This window comes from Portunus trituberculatus, chromosome 46 (genome assembly GCF_017591435.1).
Source record: "Portunus trituberculatus isolate SZX2019 chromosome 46, ASM1759143v1, whole genome shotgun sequence".
Taxonomy (NCBI): domain Eukaryota; kingdom Metazoa; phylum Arthropoda; class Malacostraca; order Decapoda; family Portunidae; genus Portunus; species Portunus trituberculatus.
In genome coordinates this window covers 25424633-25441060 of record NC_059300.1, presented here as the reverse complement: position 1 = coordinate 25441060, position 16428 = coordinate 25424633, and the positions used below count along the sequence as shown (strand labels likewise).

General features: G+C 37.7%; 1 protein-coding gene across 6 annotated transcripts in view; it reads left to right on the top strand.

The window, feature by feature from the left end:
• The first annotated feature begins 330 nt into the window (after nucleotides 1-330).
• Nucleotides 331-16428, top strand: part of LOC123520022 (ankyrin repeat and SOCS box protein 12-like) — a 33644-nt gene continuing 17546 nt past the window's right edge. The window contains exons 1-2 of one of the 6 annotated variants that reach the window (XM_045281834.1): nucleotides 331-688; nucleotides 1259-1542. In XM_045281834.1, the coding sequence (XP_045137769.1) occupies nucleotides 1320-1542 (223 nt within the window). In that variant the 5' untranslated portion in view covers nucleotides 331-688; nucleotides 1259-1319. Of the gene's footprint in view, nucleotides 898-1237; nucleotides 1543-16428 lie in introns of all 6 variants that reach the window. The other 5 variants (XM_045281835.1, XM_045281837.1, XM_045281838.1 and 2 more) reach the window with 5 other exon arrangements.

The following is a 16428-nucleotide window of genomic DNA, read 5'->3' as shown; positions in this document are numbered from 1 at the left end:
TCCCCGGCCGGGTGGAGATATTTGGGTGTGTCTCCTTTCACGTGTAGCCCCTGTTCACCTAGCAGTGAGTAGGTACGGGATGTAAATCGAGAAGTTGTGACCTTGTTGTCCCGGTGTGTGGTGTGTGCCTGGTCTCAAGCCTATCCGAAGATCGGAAATAATGAGCTCTGAGCTCGTTCCGTAGGGTAACGTCTGGCTGTCTCGTCAGAGACTGCAGCAGATCAAACAGTGAATCACACACAAAATGAACAGGTGGGATCTGTTACTTAGTGCGTCTCACAGGGAGCGTCGAGGAAGCGCGCTGGCTGTTCTATTTGCGTTCCGTCAGCCGCTGCCTCACTTTCGGGGCTCGAACGAGATGTTGCTAAAAATAATAGTGTGTCTCAAGCTCCCCTCACCTTCATACCAAGCTGTGACTGTTAGGGTCAACGGAGCCCTAGTGATAGCCTGTAGTGTGGCACCAAGAGTGCCACCGACAGCCTCTGCGCGGCACTAGGTTGTGTGAGCTCCCGGAAATGACTGCGTGACAAATTTTGTGGTGTGTGAATCCCGGTACAGCCTAGAAAGTGGCATCGGGTGTGTGGAAGAGGCAATCTGTGTACATCGAATGTATAGGACCCGGAACAGCTTGTGCCAATCGCACAGGCTAATCCGGAACTAAAACTGCAACGATAGCAACAGTCTACTAGTAATGTCCGATTGGCGTTTTTCTGTTGCTACATGCTAAGTTCTTCAACACTGAATTAAACACATGTCACTGTGACCGCTGAGGCTGCTGCTGTTACTCCGTGCTACTAAATGAAATTGTATTAATGAAACAGTAAAATACTACTACTACTACTACTACTACTACTACTACTACTACTATTACTACTACTACCAGCACCACCACTGTTAGTACGTACTACTACCACCACAACCACCACCATCACATACTATATATACTAATAGTCTAATGCTACCACCATATACTATCGGTGTTACTGATACTACTGCCAGTAATAATAATAATAATAATAATAATAATAATAATAATAATAATATGGAAGTGGTGCTCTGATACAATACGGCAGTAATAATAATTAATGTCCTTGATTACCTCTGCTGCTTAACCGAGGACCGCCAGTGATGGACAGCGATGCACGAGAAGATAAGTGTAAAACTTTCACGACTTTAAAGCTTTTCTTGCTGAAAATATTGATCTTACGTTTACCTAAGTTTTTCTCTCCGACACAAGTATCAAAATAGCTCTCTGCAGCTTCTCAACCTGTGCCCGGCGTAGCAGCGGGGCGCGACAGGCCCGAGGAGAAGCAGGCGCCATGGCGGAGATACAACACTTACCGGCGCAAGTGTCGGCTCAGGATTACATGACGAACCTCATGGTGGACGCAGATGACGAGGACGACGTGAGACTACACCTATCGGCGCTGTGCGGGGATGCGAAGGGCATGCAACGCACATTGCAAGATCCAGCCACAGCAGACTGGTTGAATCACCGCGTGCGGCCCTACCTGTCCCCACCCCTCAGACTCGCTGTCACTGGTAGGTCAAGTAGGGAAATACTGTTTACCTATCTTTTACTACATCAAATGGATCCAGGAAACTATATATATATATATATATATATATATATAGAGATGTATCGGATGTCAAATTTCAGACATCCGCGGATGCGGATGTATATGCGGATGCCATTTTGCGAATGCAAATGTGGATGCGGATATCAGTCTCTGCTAAAATGCGGATGCAAATGCGGATGGGGATATCAAAATATGACATCCTCGTGGATGCGGATGCGGATGCGGATGCGGATGTTTTAACATCAAACACTCTGACCAAGAGGACAAAAAAAAAAAAAAGAATCCTGCTTCAGTGTCAGACCATGCAGACAGCAGGAAAAATAGTAAATTAAAACAAGGTGGGAGAACCAAAATGAGTTCGAATGGTGTCTTAATAGTTTATACTTCTCTCTTTGAAAGTATTTAATTCATCCATTTAATTCATCCATAACTAACATTTCTGCTGTGCATTTATCCAGTTTCTTTGCCTTAGGGTTAAAAGCATCCCATAATTTTGCATTCTGAAAATACTCAGCAACATTCCTTTGCTTAGCATGTCTTTGCTTTTTGCAATGGTGTTTTTTTCTATATTCATTTTTTCTTTCAGCTACTTTCTCTCTTTTGCCATTAACTCTTCAAACTGTTCTTTATGCACTGATTTCAAGTGTTTTTTCAAAGATGTAGTTCCACGTCCCTTTCGCGAATAATCTTTCTTGCACAACAGACACTGCTAGGTCACTTGACTTATTCATGAAATATTTCCACACTTCACTGTTATGTGACACCATTTTTCAGCTGCTAAAGCAGTCAGCACACAGAGCAATAAGGTTTTGTAAACTTGATTATAATATCCTTTTAAACACAAACACTGGCAAACTGTTTATCAGCGAGAAGCAAGCAAGGAAGAAGTAGTACTTCTTACTTCGAAGGCAAACTCTTACCAAACTGGTGACCTGCCAGTGTACTATGTAGGGCTTATGTTCAGAATGCCAGTTTACAACTTATAGATCCAGTATTATAAATTTTCAAGATGCTTAGCAAATGTGAAAAGAAAATTACTTTATTATAATGCTTCATTGTATCAAATCCTAGTAAGAAATACATCGAAAAGTCCTCTATAATAATAATAATAATAATAATAATAATAATAATAATAATAATAATAATAATAATAATAATAATAATAATAATAATAATAATAAAACAATAGCGATATTACACTTCCTCTGTGAGGAGCGCTGTCGGTTCATATTTTCCAATATTATTATTTGTATAATTATGGAAACATTCGCAATAAATGTATTTCAGGAAGAAGCACTGAATTCTATCATGTGAAGTGGGAATAAGGTCTAAGACTGCAATGTACGACATTACTCAGCTACACGACACACGCATTACAATCTCTCTCTCTCTCTCTCTCTCTCTCTCTCTCTCTCTCTCTCTCTCTCTCCAGCATTAAGGCATCAGCTGGAGTTGGGGTGAAGATGACAAACAAGGTGATAAGCCTCCTCTCCATCTCCCTCTTCACCCCTCACACACACACACACACACACACACACACACACAGTGACTCACTCATCTGTCGTTATTAAGTTTCTAACATTCCACAATTCAAAGTTTGCTATTTATCTACTATGTATTATTGTACTTCATGGTCGCTATGTAAAATTCGCTCCCTCCTCCTATCCTTCCCCCTAAATTCTAGACACATTATTTTGTGTAAGTTTGAAAGAAAATGAATACGTGATATTATTTGCTTTAGTTTTACTAGATAATTAATTCATTAGACACACATCAATAAATTTACTCCACATTTCTAAGCTCTGTCTGAACTCTAAGTCTGTAAGCACTAGGCAGTACTCTGCGAGTCTGTGACTGCGTGTCATATAAATATTACTTTATAATCTATAGGTTGTGCAATGCACACATCCGCATCCACACATCCTCTGTAGAGTGCAGATGCGGATGCGGATATATATTTCACCACAAATGCGGATGTGGAGGCGGACGCGGATGTTCAGATTATCACCACTACGGATGCGTATGCGGATGTGAAAAATATGCGGATGTTCCGCGGATGCGGATGCGGATATCCGATACATCTCTAATATATATATATATATATATATATATATATATATATATATATATATATATATATATATATATATATATATATATATATATATATATATATATATATATATATATATATATATATATATATATATATATATATATATATATATATATATATATATATATATATATATATATATATATATATATATATATATATATATATATATATATATATATATATATATATATATATATATATATATATATATATATATATATATATATATATATATATATATATATATATATATATATATATATATATATATATATATATATATATATATATATATATATATATATATATATATATATATATATATATATATATATATATATATATATATATATATATATATATATATATATATATATATATATATATATATATATATATATATATATATATATATATATATATATATATATATATATATATATATATATATATATATATATATATATATATATATATATATATATATATATATATATATATATATATATATATATATATATATATATATATATATATATATATATATATATATATATATATATATATATATATATATATATATATATATATATATATATATATATATATATATATATATATATATATATATATATATATATATATATATATATATATATATATATATATATATATATATATATATATATATATATATATATATATATATATATATATATATATATATATATATATATATATATATATATATATATATATATATATATATATATATATATATATATATATATATATATATATATATATATATATATATATATATATATATATATATATATATATATATATATATATATATATATATATATATATATATATATATATATATATATATATATATATATATATATATATATATATATATATATATATATATATATATATATATATATATATATATATATATATATATACACACACACACACACACGCCTTTCTTTATATGGATAAAGATATGATGAAGAAATTAATTAGTACTGTAATTAGACCAAGATTGGAATATGCTGGGGTGGTTTGGTCCCCTTATAAAAAGAAGCATATAAGGAAGTTGGAGAGATTGCAGAGAATGGCGACAAAAATGGTTCCGGAATTGGCAGAAATGATCTATGAGGAAAGATTAAAAGAAATGAATTTGCTCACCTTAAAACAAAGAAGAGGAAGAGGAGATTTAATACAGGTTTATAAACTGCAGAGCGGTTTGGATGAAGTGGATAATGAGCAAATGATGTTGAAAGAAGGAAATTTAAATCGAACTACGAGATCGCATAGTAAAAAGATAGCCAAGGGAGTATGCTTGAAATATGTGAAGAAATATAGTTTCCCGCAGAGATGTGTGGAAGTGTGGAATAGTTTGAGCGAGGAGGTGTTGTCAGCGAGGAGTGTGCATAGTTTTAAAGGAAAGTTGGATGTGTATTGATATGGAGACGGGGCCACACGAGTATAATACCCAGGCCCTGTAAAAATTACAACTACTAAGCGTTTCAGAGAGTTTAAGGACACGTTTTTTCTAGAATAACTTTGTAAGGAACACGCATATCATTATGAAATTTTGCCGCAGTGTACTTGACACCCTCCCCGAATATCCCAATGTCTCAAGAATCGTCAACAGTATATAATAATGGCACTTCTCCCTATAAAATCAGGAGAAAGTCACTTATCCCTCACGAAGAAACGGACAAGTGGTGAGAAATGGTGACGTACTATCTGTGACGTAGTAACAAGCTCCACCCACATAGTTCCTCCCCCTACTCCTTCCCTCCCTCTCTTCTTTCCCCCTCTCCATATTTCGCTCCCTTCCTCCCCTCCCCTCCTTTCCCCTCTATGTATTCCCCTACCTCCTCTCTCTCTCTCTCTCTCTCTCTCTCCACTTGTCCGTTTCTTCGTGAGGGATAAGTGACTTTCTACTATTTTTATAGGGAGAAGTGCCATTATTATATACTGTTTACGATTCATGACACATTGGGATATTAGGGGAGGGTGTCAAATACACTGTGGCAAAATTTCATAATGATATGCGAGTTCCTTACAAAGTTATTCTAGAAAAACGTGCCCTCAAACTCTCTGAAACGCTTAGTAGGTGAATACAACTAAGTGAATACACACACACACACACACACACACACACACACACACATATATATATATATATATATATATATATATATATATATATATATATATATATATATATATATATATATATATATATATATATATATATACATTATGGTCATTTTGCAAAATTGGTAATTTTAGAAAATGACCAAATTTGTGGTCACATTGCAAAATTATCTAAATATCTTGACATTTTTTAAATAACCAAGATTTTAGGCAATTCACAGTACTATCGTTGGTCAGTTTTATGTCCAAACAGCAAGTAGCCAGATGGAAAAAAAAAAAAAAAGAGTAAACGATAGGAGGTAGATATAGGTGTGTGTGTGTGTGTGTGTGTGTGTGTGTGTGTGTGTGTGTGTGTGTGTGTGTGTGTGAACTTATCAAACACTCCTTCATTTATAGAAAATGTCAAAATCTTTCAAAATCCAATTCCCCTCGAGACTTTTGGTTCTGGCCAAAAAAACATCTCCAGTAACTTTATCTCTTCATCTTTCCCTCCTTTATTTCATCTTGATGGTACCACTGCCATTTTATCTGCCTCTAAAGCTGAACTCTTCTTTCAAACCTTTGCTAATAACTCTACCTTAGATGATTCTGGGCTTCTCCTCCTTCTGAACTATTTCATGCCCTTGATTAAAACTCTTTGCAATGTTGTTTTTCATGCCATTGTTGGCCTAAACCCTTGGAAGGCTTATAGACCTGATGAGTACCCTCCTATTCTCAAAAACTGTTCCTCCAGGCTTGTCTGACCAAACCCTTTCAACTATATAACTCTGTCTATCGACTTCTATCTTTCTTTCTTGCTAGAAGTGTGCCTACATTCAGCCTGTTCTTTGAAAGGGTGATCGTTCTAATCCTTTAAACTTCTGCCTTATAGCTTTAATATATAGCTTACCTAAAGTTATTAAATCTATCCTAAATATATAGAATGTGGTACAGCCGAACTATGCGTGCTTCGGGGTTCGAGGGATCTCCAAACACATTGGTTTGAATCCTGTCCACAGTCTGAGTATAGGTTGGGCTTCCTTACTCGGGGCAACGGTTTTCTAGTGTGTGGGCTTTTAGATAGGAGGTACCCCAAAAAGTATCCCCTTTAGCCCATAAATTTCCGTGAAAAGCCCACATGGTATAAATAATAAAAAAAAAAAGACATGTCACTTAATAATCGCTGATCGCTAGTATGGCTTCTGTCAAGGTCGCTCCACTGGTGATCTGGCTTTCCTTAATTACTAAAGCTTGGTCATTCAATCTCTTTTAGAGATTTTAGTGAAACTTTTGCTGTTGTCTTAGACATATCTAAAGCTTTTGACAGAGTCTGGCACAACACTTTGATCTCAAAACTATCCTTCTACGGTTTCTATCATCTCTGCAAATTCATTACAAGTTTCCTCTCTGACCGTTCTATTGCTGCTGTGGTAGATGGACTTTACTTCCCTTAAATCTACTAGCCAGGGTTCTGTCTTGTCACCCACTCTCTTCCAATTGGCAATTACCAGAGCTGGGCACGTTACTAGATATCACATAGTCCTGAACTGCTCCTCCGGACCTCGAAACACAGATAGTCCGTACCTAGCTATACTTCAGCGCCTAAATTTTTTTCCCCTCAGTCCGGTACCGCATCTCCACACCTCTGGCACTGTACCCAAAACTATTAAAGCGCTCTTAAAAAATCTAATCTACATCTCAAAAAATAAAACAAAATACAAGAAAATAATACATCAGAGCTCCCTATATATATATATATATATATATATATATATATATATATATATATATATATATATATATATATATATATATATATATATATATATACAGATATATATATATATGCCCAGCACAACGGCCGAAAGTAATACTACGGAGTGTACATTGTTTGTCATCTATTAATTAATTTTCTAATCTTGAAAAAGGTCAGGTGCAGAAGTACGGACTCAAAATTTCGCCTTTCCGTACCTGTCTCAGGTGCGGAGGTACAGACTTAAAATTTCGCCTTTTTGTACCTGATTGATTGATAACTTTATTGTTGTAACAGTGTATATAACAAGGGAGGGGCTCAGGTCATGCTGACCACCCCCTAAACATGGGACAAAAAGGATTTAAGAGTGCGTCAGGAGGCGGAAGTGAAGCACGTCCAGCCACACCCCTGGCACTGCAGCGTCCTTCCTCTTCCGCACCGCCAACCAGGGACAGCGATACCTGCTGGTGCACCCAAGCGAGTCCCTCGGTCACAGCAACGAGCTCGGCCTGCAGCCAATCCAGTGTCCAAGTAGCACTGGGTACCCACTGCTCCTCATCCGTGTCCATGTCATTGCAATCCAATACCAGTGGTCCGCCTCTACAGAGGGGGACCCAGACTGCGGAGGCGTGCGGTCAGGCACATCTATAAACTCGACACAATCTTCCAGACACCTATCCCCTTTTCTTCAGTGACACTCAATTCTGCCCCCCTATTCTACATTGAATGTCCTTGGTCTGTCCTTTATTTATAATCTAAACTGGAAACTTTACATGTCATCTCTTGCTAAAAACAGCTTCAATGAAGCTGGGTGTTCTGAGGCATCATTTCTTCTCACCCCCACTCCCCCAAACTGCTAACTGTACAAGGATCTTCGCTTGTACATGGGGAGTTCCATTAATTTCACACAGTTTTATTAGATAGGTGGAATCAAAAGCTTTTTGTCTTTCAATTCCTCTCTTCTGACTGTCTTCAGCCTTTTTTTTCATCACTACAATGTTGCATCTCTTGCTATCTTCTACCACTGTTTTTATGCGAACTGCTTTACCAATCTTGCTAACTGCATACCATCCACTTTGTTGACAATCGCTGAGGAGGAGGACGAGGAAGGAAAATACCGCTCAAATTAGGAAGTAGATGAAATAGCAGATGTGAGATTAGTTCCTGAACTTCTGATAACTCACATGACCTTTGAGGGAATTGGCAACCCAAAGGGATTTTTTTTTTTTTTTATTACACTTGACCAGTTGCCCCTTCTGTATTAAAAAAAAAAAAAAAAACGAAGACACTGAAAATGCTAAACACACACACACACACACACACTCCGCGTTCCGTGGAGAGCGGACGTGCCTCCTTGCTCAGAGTACCGTCTACCTAACACTCCACACGCTAAACAATGTGCTTGGAGTGAGAACCGTCACTAGTACAAAAGGGCAACCAGAGCGAGTGAACGAGTGTACAGAGTGAACGTAGCCTGGTGGCGTGTACATGAGAGTGATCGGAGGTGTTGGAACCTCCGCACTCCAAACGACAGCGCAGAAACCACACAAAGGCCAGCCATAAACAGCCGCCAACGCATCCCACCACACACACAAAGCTACCAGGCCTGACCGCCAGTGCACACCACCACACACCCACACGCTCCCAGGAAGAGTGAAATGAAATGGATAGACCAGTAAGAAATAAGTTACCAAATTCAAAATATGCCGATGAGGCCCAGGGAGCAAAACCAAAAGTAACCATTCAAAATATGAGTCCATCTTCAACAGGAGCAACAATGCAAGGTAGATTGGTAATGCTAGAAAAGAAATTTGAGGAGTTGGTGAAGGAATTAAAAGTTCAGAGGAGTGAGGAGGAGCAGGATAGAGAATTCCGCAAGGCTTTGAAGGAAAGAGTCAAGAGACTGGAGGAAAATGAAAAAGATTGGTGGATGAGAATGCACACTTGAGAGTGGAGGTTGAAAAATATAAGAGACGGTTGGAGGAGAAAATGGAGAAAGTTGTAAAGGAGAAAGATGACTTTAAGGAAATGATCAGTGAGCAAAGTGAAAGGTTTAAAAGGAATGGGAACTGAAGAAAACACAATGGACTGAGTCGAGGGAAGCTGAGATGGTTGGATTACAAGAAATAATTAAAGATCAGTTGAATGAAGACAAAAAAGAAAGGTCTAAGGAACTGGTTAATGTTATGAAGAATAAGGAAACATTGATAAGAGAAATAGCAGAAAAGAAGAAGAGTGTGTTAATATTTGGGATGAAAGAACAAAATATAACATATAAGCCTAAGAGAATTAAAGAAGAATTAAAAACGGTAAGAGATCTGTTCAAAAATCTAAATGATGATGAAAAAAAGACCTACAAGAAGAAGTGGAAGAGATCCATAGACTGGGTCCGTATAAGGAGGGAGTAAGGAGACCGATTAAAGTAGTACTGAAGTCACAACAATCTGCGGAGGACATTTTATATAGAACATCAAAATTAAGAGAGGTAGAAGGTTGTAAAGAGGTGTACGTAAGAAAAATAGAAATGAGGAAGAGAGAAGATATAAGGAATTGTTGGAAGAGGCGAGAAGGAAAAATGATGAACGGTCTGAAGAGGAAAAAGAAAAGTTTTTTTGGAGAGTTATAGGAGAGAGTCAGAAAATGGTATGTGGAAAGAAGGAATGCGGAGGAACCCCTAGAGGGAGCAGTAGGTGGACCGTAATGTATACTAATATAGATGGGATACTGTCAAGTAGATTGGAATTGCAAGACTATATGATGGTGGAGAAGCCTGATATAGTGTGTTTGACTGAGACAAAATTACATGAAAAAACAAAGGTAAATTTGGATAATAAATATAATATATGGAGAAAGGATAGAGAGGGTAAAGGTGGAGGAGGAGTTATGATTATGACGAAGAAGGAGATAAATGTGGATAAGGTTTGGTATGGGAAGAACAACGCAGAAGTGATAAGCATAAGGTTAAAAAGTGATGGAAAAGAATTAATAATCATGGTGACCTATGTACCTCCTAAAACAAATTCTTGGACATTAAGGAATACGACAATATGATCAAGGATACTTTACAGAGTTTGGAAAGTGTATTAACTGGAAAAAGAAAGGTGATACTAGTAGGAGATTTTAATTGTAAAGAAGTGGATTGGGAAAATCTAGTAAGTGGTGTTGGAGAGGAAGCATGGGAGAGAGATTCTTAATCTAATGATGGAAAATATGATGGAACAGAGGGTGAAAGAAAATACTAGATATAGAGGAGATGATGAACCGGCTAGACTGGATTTGGTGTTAACAAGAGAAGTGTACCTATGTGGGATATACAATATAAATGTCCATTGGGAAGAGTGATCATGTGGTTATGGAAATGCAGATGGCAATAACACAGCGAAGGAGAGATGAGACATACAGGAGTGGTAGATTGAATTATAGAAAGATGGACACAGAAAATTTGAAAAATTATTTCAGAACATTAGATTGGGAGGAGATGTTACAAATCAGAGAAGTGCAAAAAAATATGAGATTTTTATGAAATATTATAAAGAAGGAGTTATGAAATTTGTACCAAAGTATAAACCGAGAGAGGAAGGAAGAAAGGATTGGTTTAATGCAACTTGTGTTAAGGCTAAAGAAAAGAGAGATGTGGCTTGGAAAAGATGGAAAAGAGCAGGAATATACTAAATAAGGAGAATTATAGAGTGGCGAGAAATGAGTATGTGAGGGTAAGGAGGAGGAAGAAAGAAAATTTGAAAAGATATTGTAGACAAGAGTAAGGAACATCCAAAATTGTTTTACAGGTTCATAAATGGTAAACTTAAAAAGAGAGAGTCCATTGAAAGATTAAAAGGAGAGCAAGGGATAGTAGATGACCCTAAGAATATCGTGGAATTGCTAAATAATAGGTTTCAACAAGTATTTACTAAAGAAACAATGTTTGTAAAGCCTCAGAATGTAGAAGGAAATGTGCACATGGATGACATTAAGATACCTAAAAAGGAGTTATATAAAATGTTGGAGGAACTTAAAGATGATAAAGCGATGGGACCAGATGAAGTTTCAGGCAAATTATTGAAGGAATGTAGAGAAGAATTGATAGATCCATTATATGATATTATAAGGTGCTCATTAGAAACAGGGAAGTACCAGTAGAGTGGAAAAGAGCTGAAGTGGTGCCCATTTATAAGGGAGGCAGTAAGGAAGAGCCTCTTAACTATAGACCTGTGTCTTTAACAAGTGTGGTCGGTAAGATTTGTGAGAGGGTGATAAAGAAATATTGGATACGGTTCCTGGAGGATCATAAGTTATTATCGGATCATCAATTTGGCTTTAGGAAAGGGAGGTCATGTGTAACAAATCTACTGAGCTTTTATTCAAGAGTGGTTGACAAAATACAAGAGAGAGAGGATGGATGGACTGTGTATATTTGGATTTAAAAAAGCTTTTGACAAGGTACCTCACATGAGACTGCTATGGAAATTAGAGATTTATGGAGGACTGAAGGAAAAGTGTTAAAGTGGATGGAAAACTACTTGAGATGGAGGGAGATGAGAACGGTAATAAGGGATGCAAAGTCGGACTGGTTGGTGGTGGAGAGTGGAGTCCCACAAGGTTCAGTGCTGGCACCAATACTTTTCCTTGTCTATATTAATGATATGCCAGAGGAGTAAACAGTTATATTAATTTGTTTGCGGATGATGCGAAGTTGTGTAGGTGTGTGAAGAGTGAAGAAGATTGTGAAATTTTACAGGCAGATCTGGATAGGATTTGGGAGTGGAGCAAGAGGTGGGAGATGGAATTTAATCTGAGCAAAAGTCATGTAATGGAGATGGGGAAGAGTGGAAGACGGCCAAGAGGGTCATATAAGATGGGTGAAGAAGTAGTGTTGAAAAAGGTGGAAAAGGAAAAGGATTTGGGAGTGATAATACAAGACCATGGGCAGTTTGAGGCTCATATTGACAAGATGTTTGGAGAAACATATAATTTGATTAGAAATATTGGATTAGCCTTTCATTATATGGATAAAGATATGATGAAGAAATTAATTAGTACGGTAATTAGACCAAGATTGGAATATGCTGGGGTGGTTTGGTCCCCTTATAAAAAGAAGCATATAAGGAAGTTGGAGAGATTGCAGAGAATGGCAACAAAAATGGTTCCGGAATTGGCAGAAATGACCTATGAGGAGAGATTAAAAGAAATGAATTTGCTTACCTTGGAACAAAGAAGAGAAAGAGGAGATTTAATACAGGTTTATAAACTGTTGAACGGTTTGGATGAAGTGGATAATGAGCAAATGATGTTGAGAGAGGAAAATTTAAATAGAACTACGAGATCGCATAGTAAAAAGATAGCCAAGGGAATATGCTTGAAGGATGTGAAGAAATATAGTTTCCCACAGAGATGTGTGGAGGTGTGGAATAGTTTGAGTGAGGAGGTGGTGTCAGCGAGGAGTGTGCATAGTTTTAAAGGAAAGTTGGATGTGTGTAGATATGGAGACGGGGCCACACACACACAAACACTGCAGGTATGATACCCAGGCCCTGTAAAATTACAACTAGGTGAAGGTTGAGTAGAAAGGCCGAAATCCAACTTCGGGACAGTAGCGGGGTTTCATGAAACGGTGACGTGGAGGGTTCATGAAACGGTGGCGTGGAAGGTTCACGAGACGGTGACGTGGAAGGGGAGGCGGAGAGGTGGCGAACGAAGTAACAAGCGGAGGAGGTGATGGTAGTAATATGTTACGGGCGGGCCGAACAGGGCCATACAGTATGATGAGTTGTAAAATTACAACTAGGTGAATACAACTAGGTGAATACACACACCAAGTAGTGTAGTGGTCAGCATGCTCATGAAACGGTGACGTGGAGGGTTCATGAAACGGTGGCGTGGAAGGTTCACGAGACGGTGACGTGGAAGGGGAGGCGGAGAGGTGGCGAACGAGGTAACAAGCGGAGGAGGTGATGGTAGTAATATATGTTACGGGCGGGCCGTAACAGGGGCCACACGAGTATGATGCCCAGTCCCTGTAAAATTACAACTAGGTGAATACAACTAGGTGAATACTCACACCAAGTAGTGTAGTGGTCAGCATGCTCAGCTCACATCCAAGAGGGGCCGGGTTCGAATCCCAGAAAGCGGCGAGGCAAATGGGCAAACCTCTTAATGTGTAGCCCCTGTTCACTTAGCAGTAAATAGGTACAGGATGTAACTCGAGGGGCTGTGGCCTCGCTTTCCCGGTGTGTGGAGTGTGTTGTGGTCTCAGTCCTAACCGAAGATCAGTCTATGAGCTCTGAGCTTGCTCCGTAATGAGAAAGGCTGGCTGGGTGATCAGCAGATGGCAGTGGTGGTGGTGAATTACACACAGGCAAGAGGCAGCAGGCTACTTATGTTTGGCTACACACCCACAAGAAAAAGAAGTAGCTGATGCCAATTGGCGGTGGACAAATGTGTCAGATGCCCACATCATAAGTGAAATATAAGAAACAAGAAATAAAGATATATGGATGTATGCTAGTTCACCAGTATGCGGTGTGTAGCCGTATCCGGCCATAAAAGAGATTAGGAAGGGCAGGAAGGTCAAAAGGAAACATTTAATGATCCAGGCCAGTTGACCCAGGGCAGCCCGGGCAGATATATATAGCCCAGGTCAGATAAACATTCTGTGGTGTTGTTGTCGTTCTTGGATGTTGTTCATACCATACGTGGAGTTCACGTGAGCTTGTACTTGATTGGTGAACGGTACATTCTGAGGGGCGTGTTGTGTGGGTCAAGACACGCCCCCAGAAGTTCCTGAAGGGAAATTGTAGAGGATTGGGGCAGAGAGAGAGAGAGGAGAGAGGAAACAGAGAGGACAACCGCGGCTCTAAGCGGGTCACCCTCGGCTGCATAGCTGAGGGCGGCGTTTTGTACTTCATAATAATATAATTATAACCAGTTAGTGGAACTATAAGTTGCAATGCAGTCATTTGAGGTAAATTAGAATGGAGGAGGAATCATGATAGGAAGTTTAGGTATTATGTGGTATTAGTTTATTATGGTTTATGTGTTTGTACTTTGGTTCATAATGACGTCGTTATATACTTGCGTTTTCATCTATGAGTAAGGGAATTTGTATACGGCTACCTACGTATGTGCATGTGTGTTGCTCTGACGAATAAGTTACATAATATATATATATATATATATATATATATATATATATATATATATATATATATATATATATATATATATATATATATATATACAGTGGTACCTCGACATATGATTTTAATTCGTTCCGTAATGATCGTTGTATATAAAAAAAATCATACATTAAATAAATTTTTCCCATAGAAATTAATGGAAATAGAATTAACTCATTCTTGTGATATGAATTTATCCCCCACACACAAAAAAAAAAAAAAAAGATAACGTGCTTTAGATACCAATCAAATATAGATTTAATATAAGATAAATACAATGTTTATTGTATGCATGATATAAATTAACTATATTGCCCAAAATAACAACTTAACCCGCAAAACTTGGGGCACGTCGATAGACGTTTAGGCTTTTTACGGCTTTATTTTGGCTGTTTTCTTCCCGTTTTCTTTGCTTGTGAGCTGGCAACACTAATCAGGCCCTTGCAGGAGTAAACATATGCTCTACGTCACTGTGTCACCAACGATGGATGATGGGAGCGACAGTGATTTCATGGTGTCTGATTCCGCCACCTCTCCTGCGCGCCTTACTTCTATACCTCGGGTCTCTCGCCATGTTACGGGGAGATAACTTTTGAATGAGAGAGAGAGAGAGAGAGAGAGAGAGAGAGAGAGAGAGAGAGAGAGAGAGAGAGAGAGAGAGAGAGAGTTACATAGAGACACAGGCTACAACAGACCTTGCGGTCCTTACGAAGGCGGCCTGACTAACTACTACTACGATGATAGAAGAAGAAAAGTACAGCAAAACAAAAGGCTCTCTCCTCACCCTCCACTCTCTCCGGCGTAAGCCGTACAGGAAAAACAGGTTTGAAATAAATACCTTTCGGGGTTAGAGAAGGAAGTACCCGAAGGAAATTTTATAGGAAAGACTGAAAGTAGATGAAATGTGCCCCATCTCCTGGGGCAAGGAAATTATTCTAACACTAGGAGGTAAATGTTGTTAGCCCTGGATTGGAGACAAGAAACTTATAAATATGGCGTTTAAAGGTCTCGACAGTGTTGCAGTCTATCACTTTTCGAGGGAGCCCATTCCATAGATTAACCACTCGGTGAACATTTTTTTTTTTTTATTTGTGAGATTTGAAGGGTTTGCCAACAATTTTACAGCCGTTTCCTCTCGTGTAGTTTGAACGGTCAATCTTGAAATATTTACTGCAGTCCATGTTATCAATGCCTTTGATGATTTTAAACACTTGTATTAAGTCACCTCTTAGTCTTCTTTGAGTTAGTGTGAATAGATTTCTTTAAGCCGCTCTTCATGTGGTTTATTTCTTAATTTTGGTATCATTTTCGTTACTCTACGCTGAACTCGTTCTAATTTATCTATGTCTTTCTGGTAATAAGGACACCATGCTTGAACACAATATTCCAAATGGGGTCGAACTAAAGAGTTATATAAAGTGAGGATTATGTCCTTAGATTTATATTCGAAAGATCTTCCAATTAGCCAACTATTTTGTTTGCCTTCTTAACAACTGAACATTGCAGACCGGGTTTTCATTTACTTGATATTGTTACACCTAAATCAACTTCTCTATCAACACTTTTAAGATGGATACCATTAAGGATATAATTTGCTTTTTCGTTTCAATACACTATGTGAAGCACTTTACATTTGTCTGC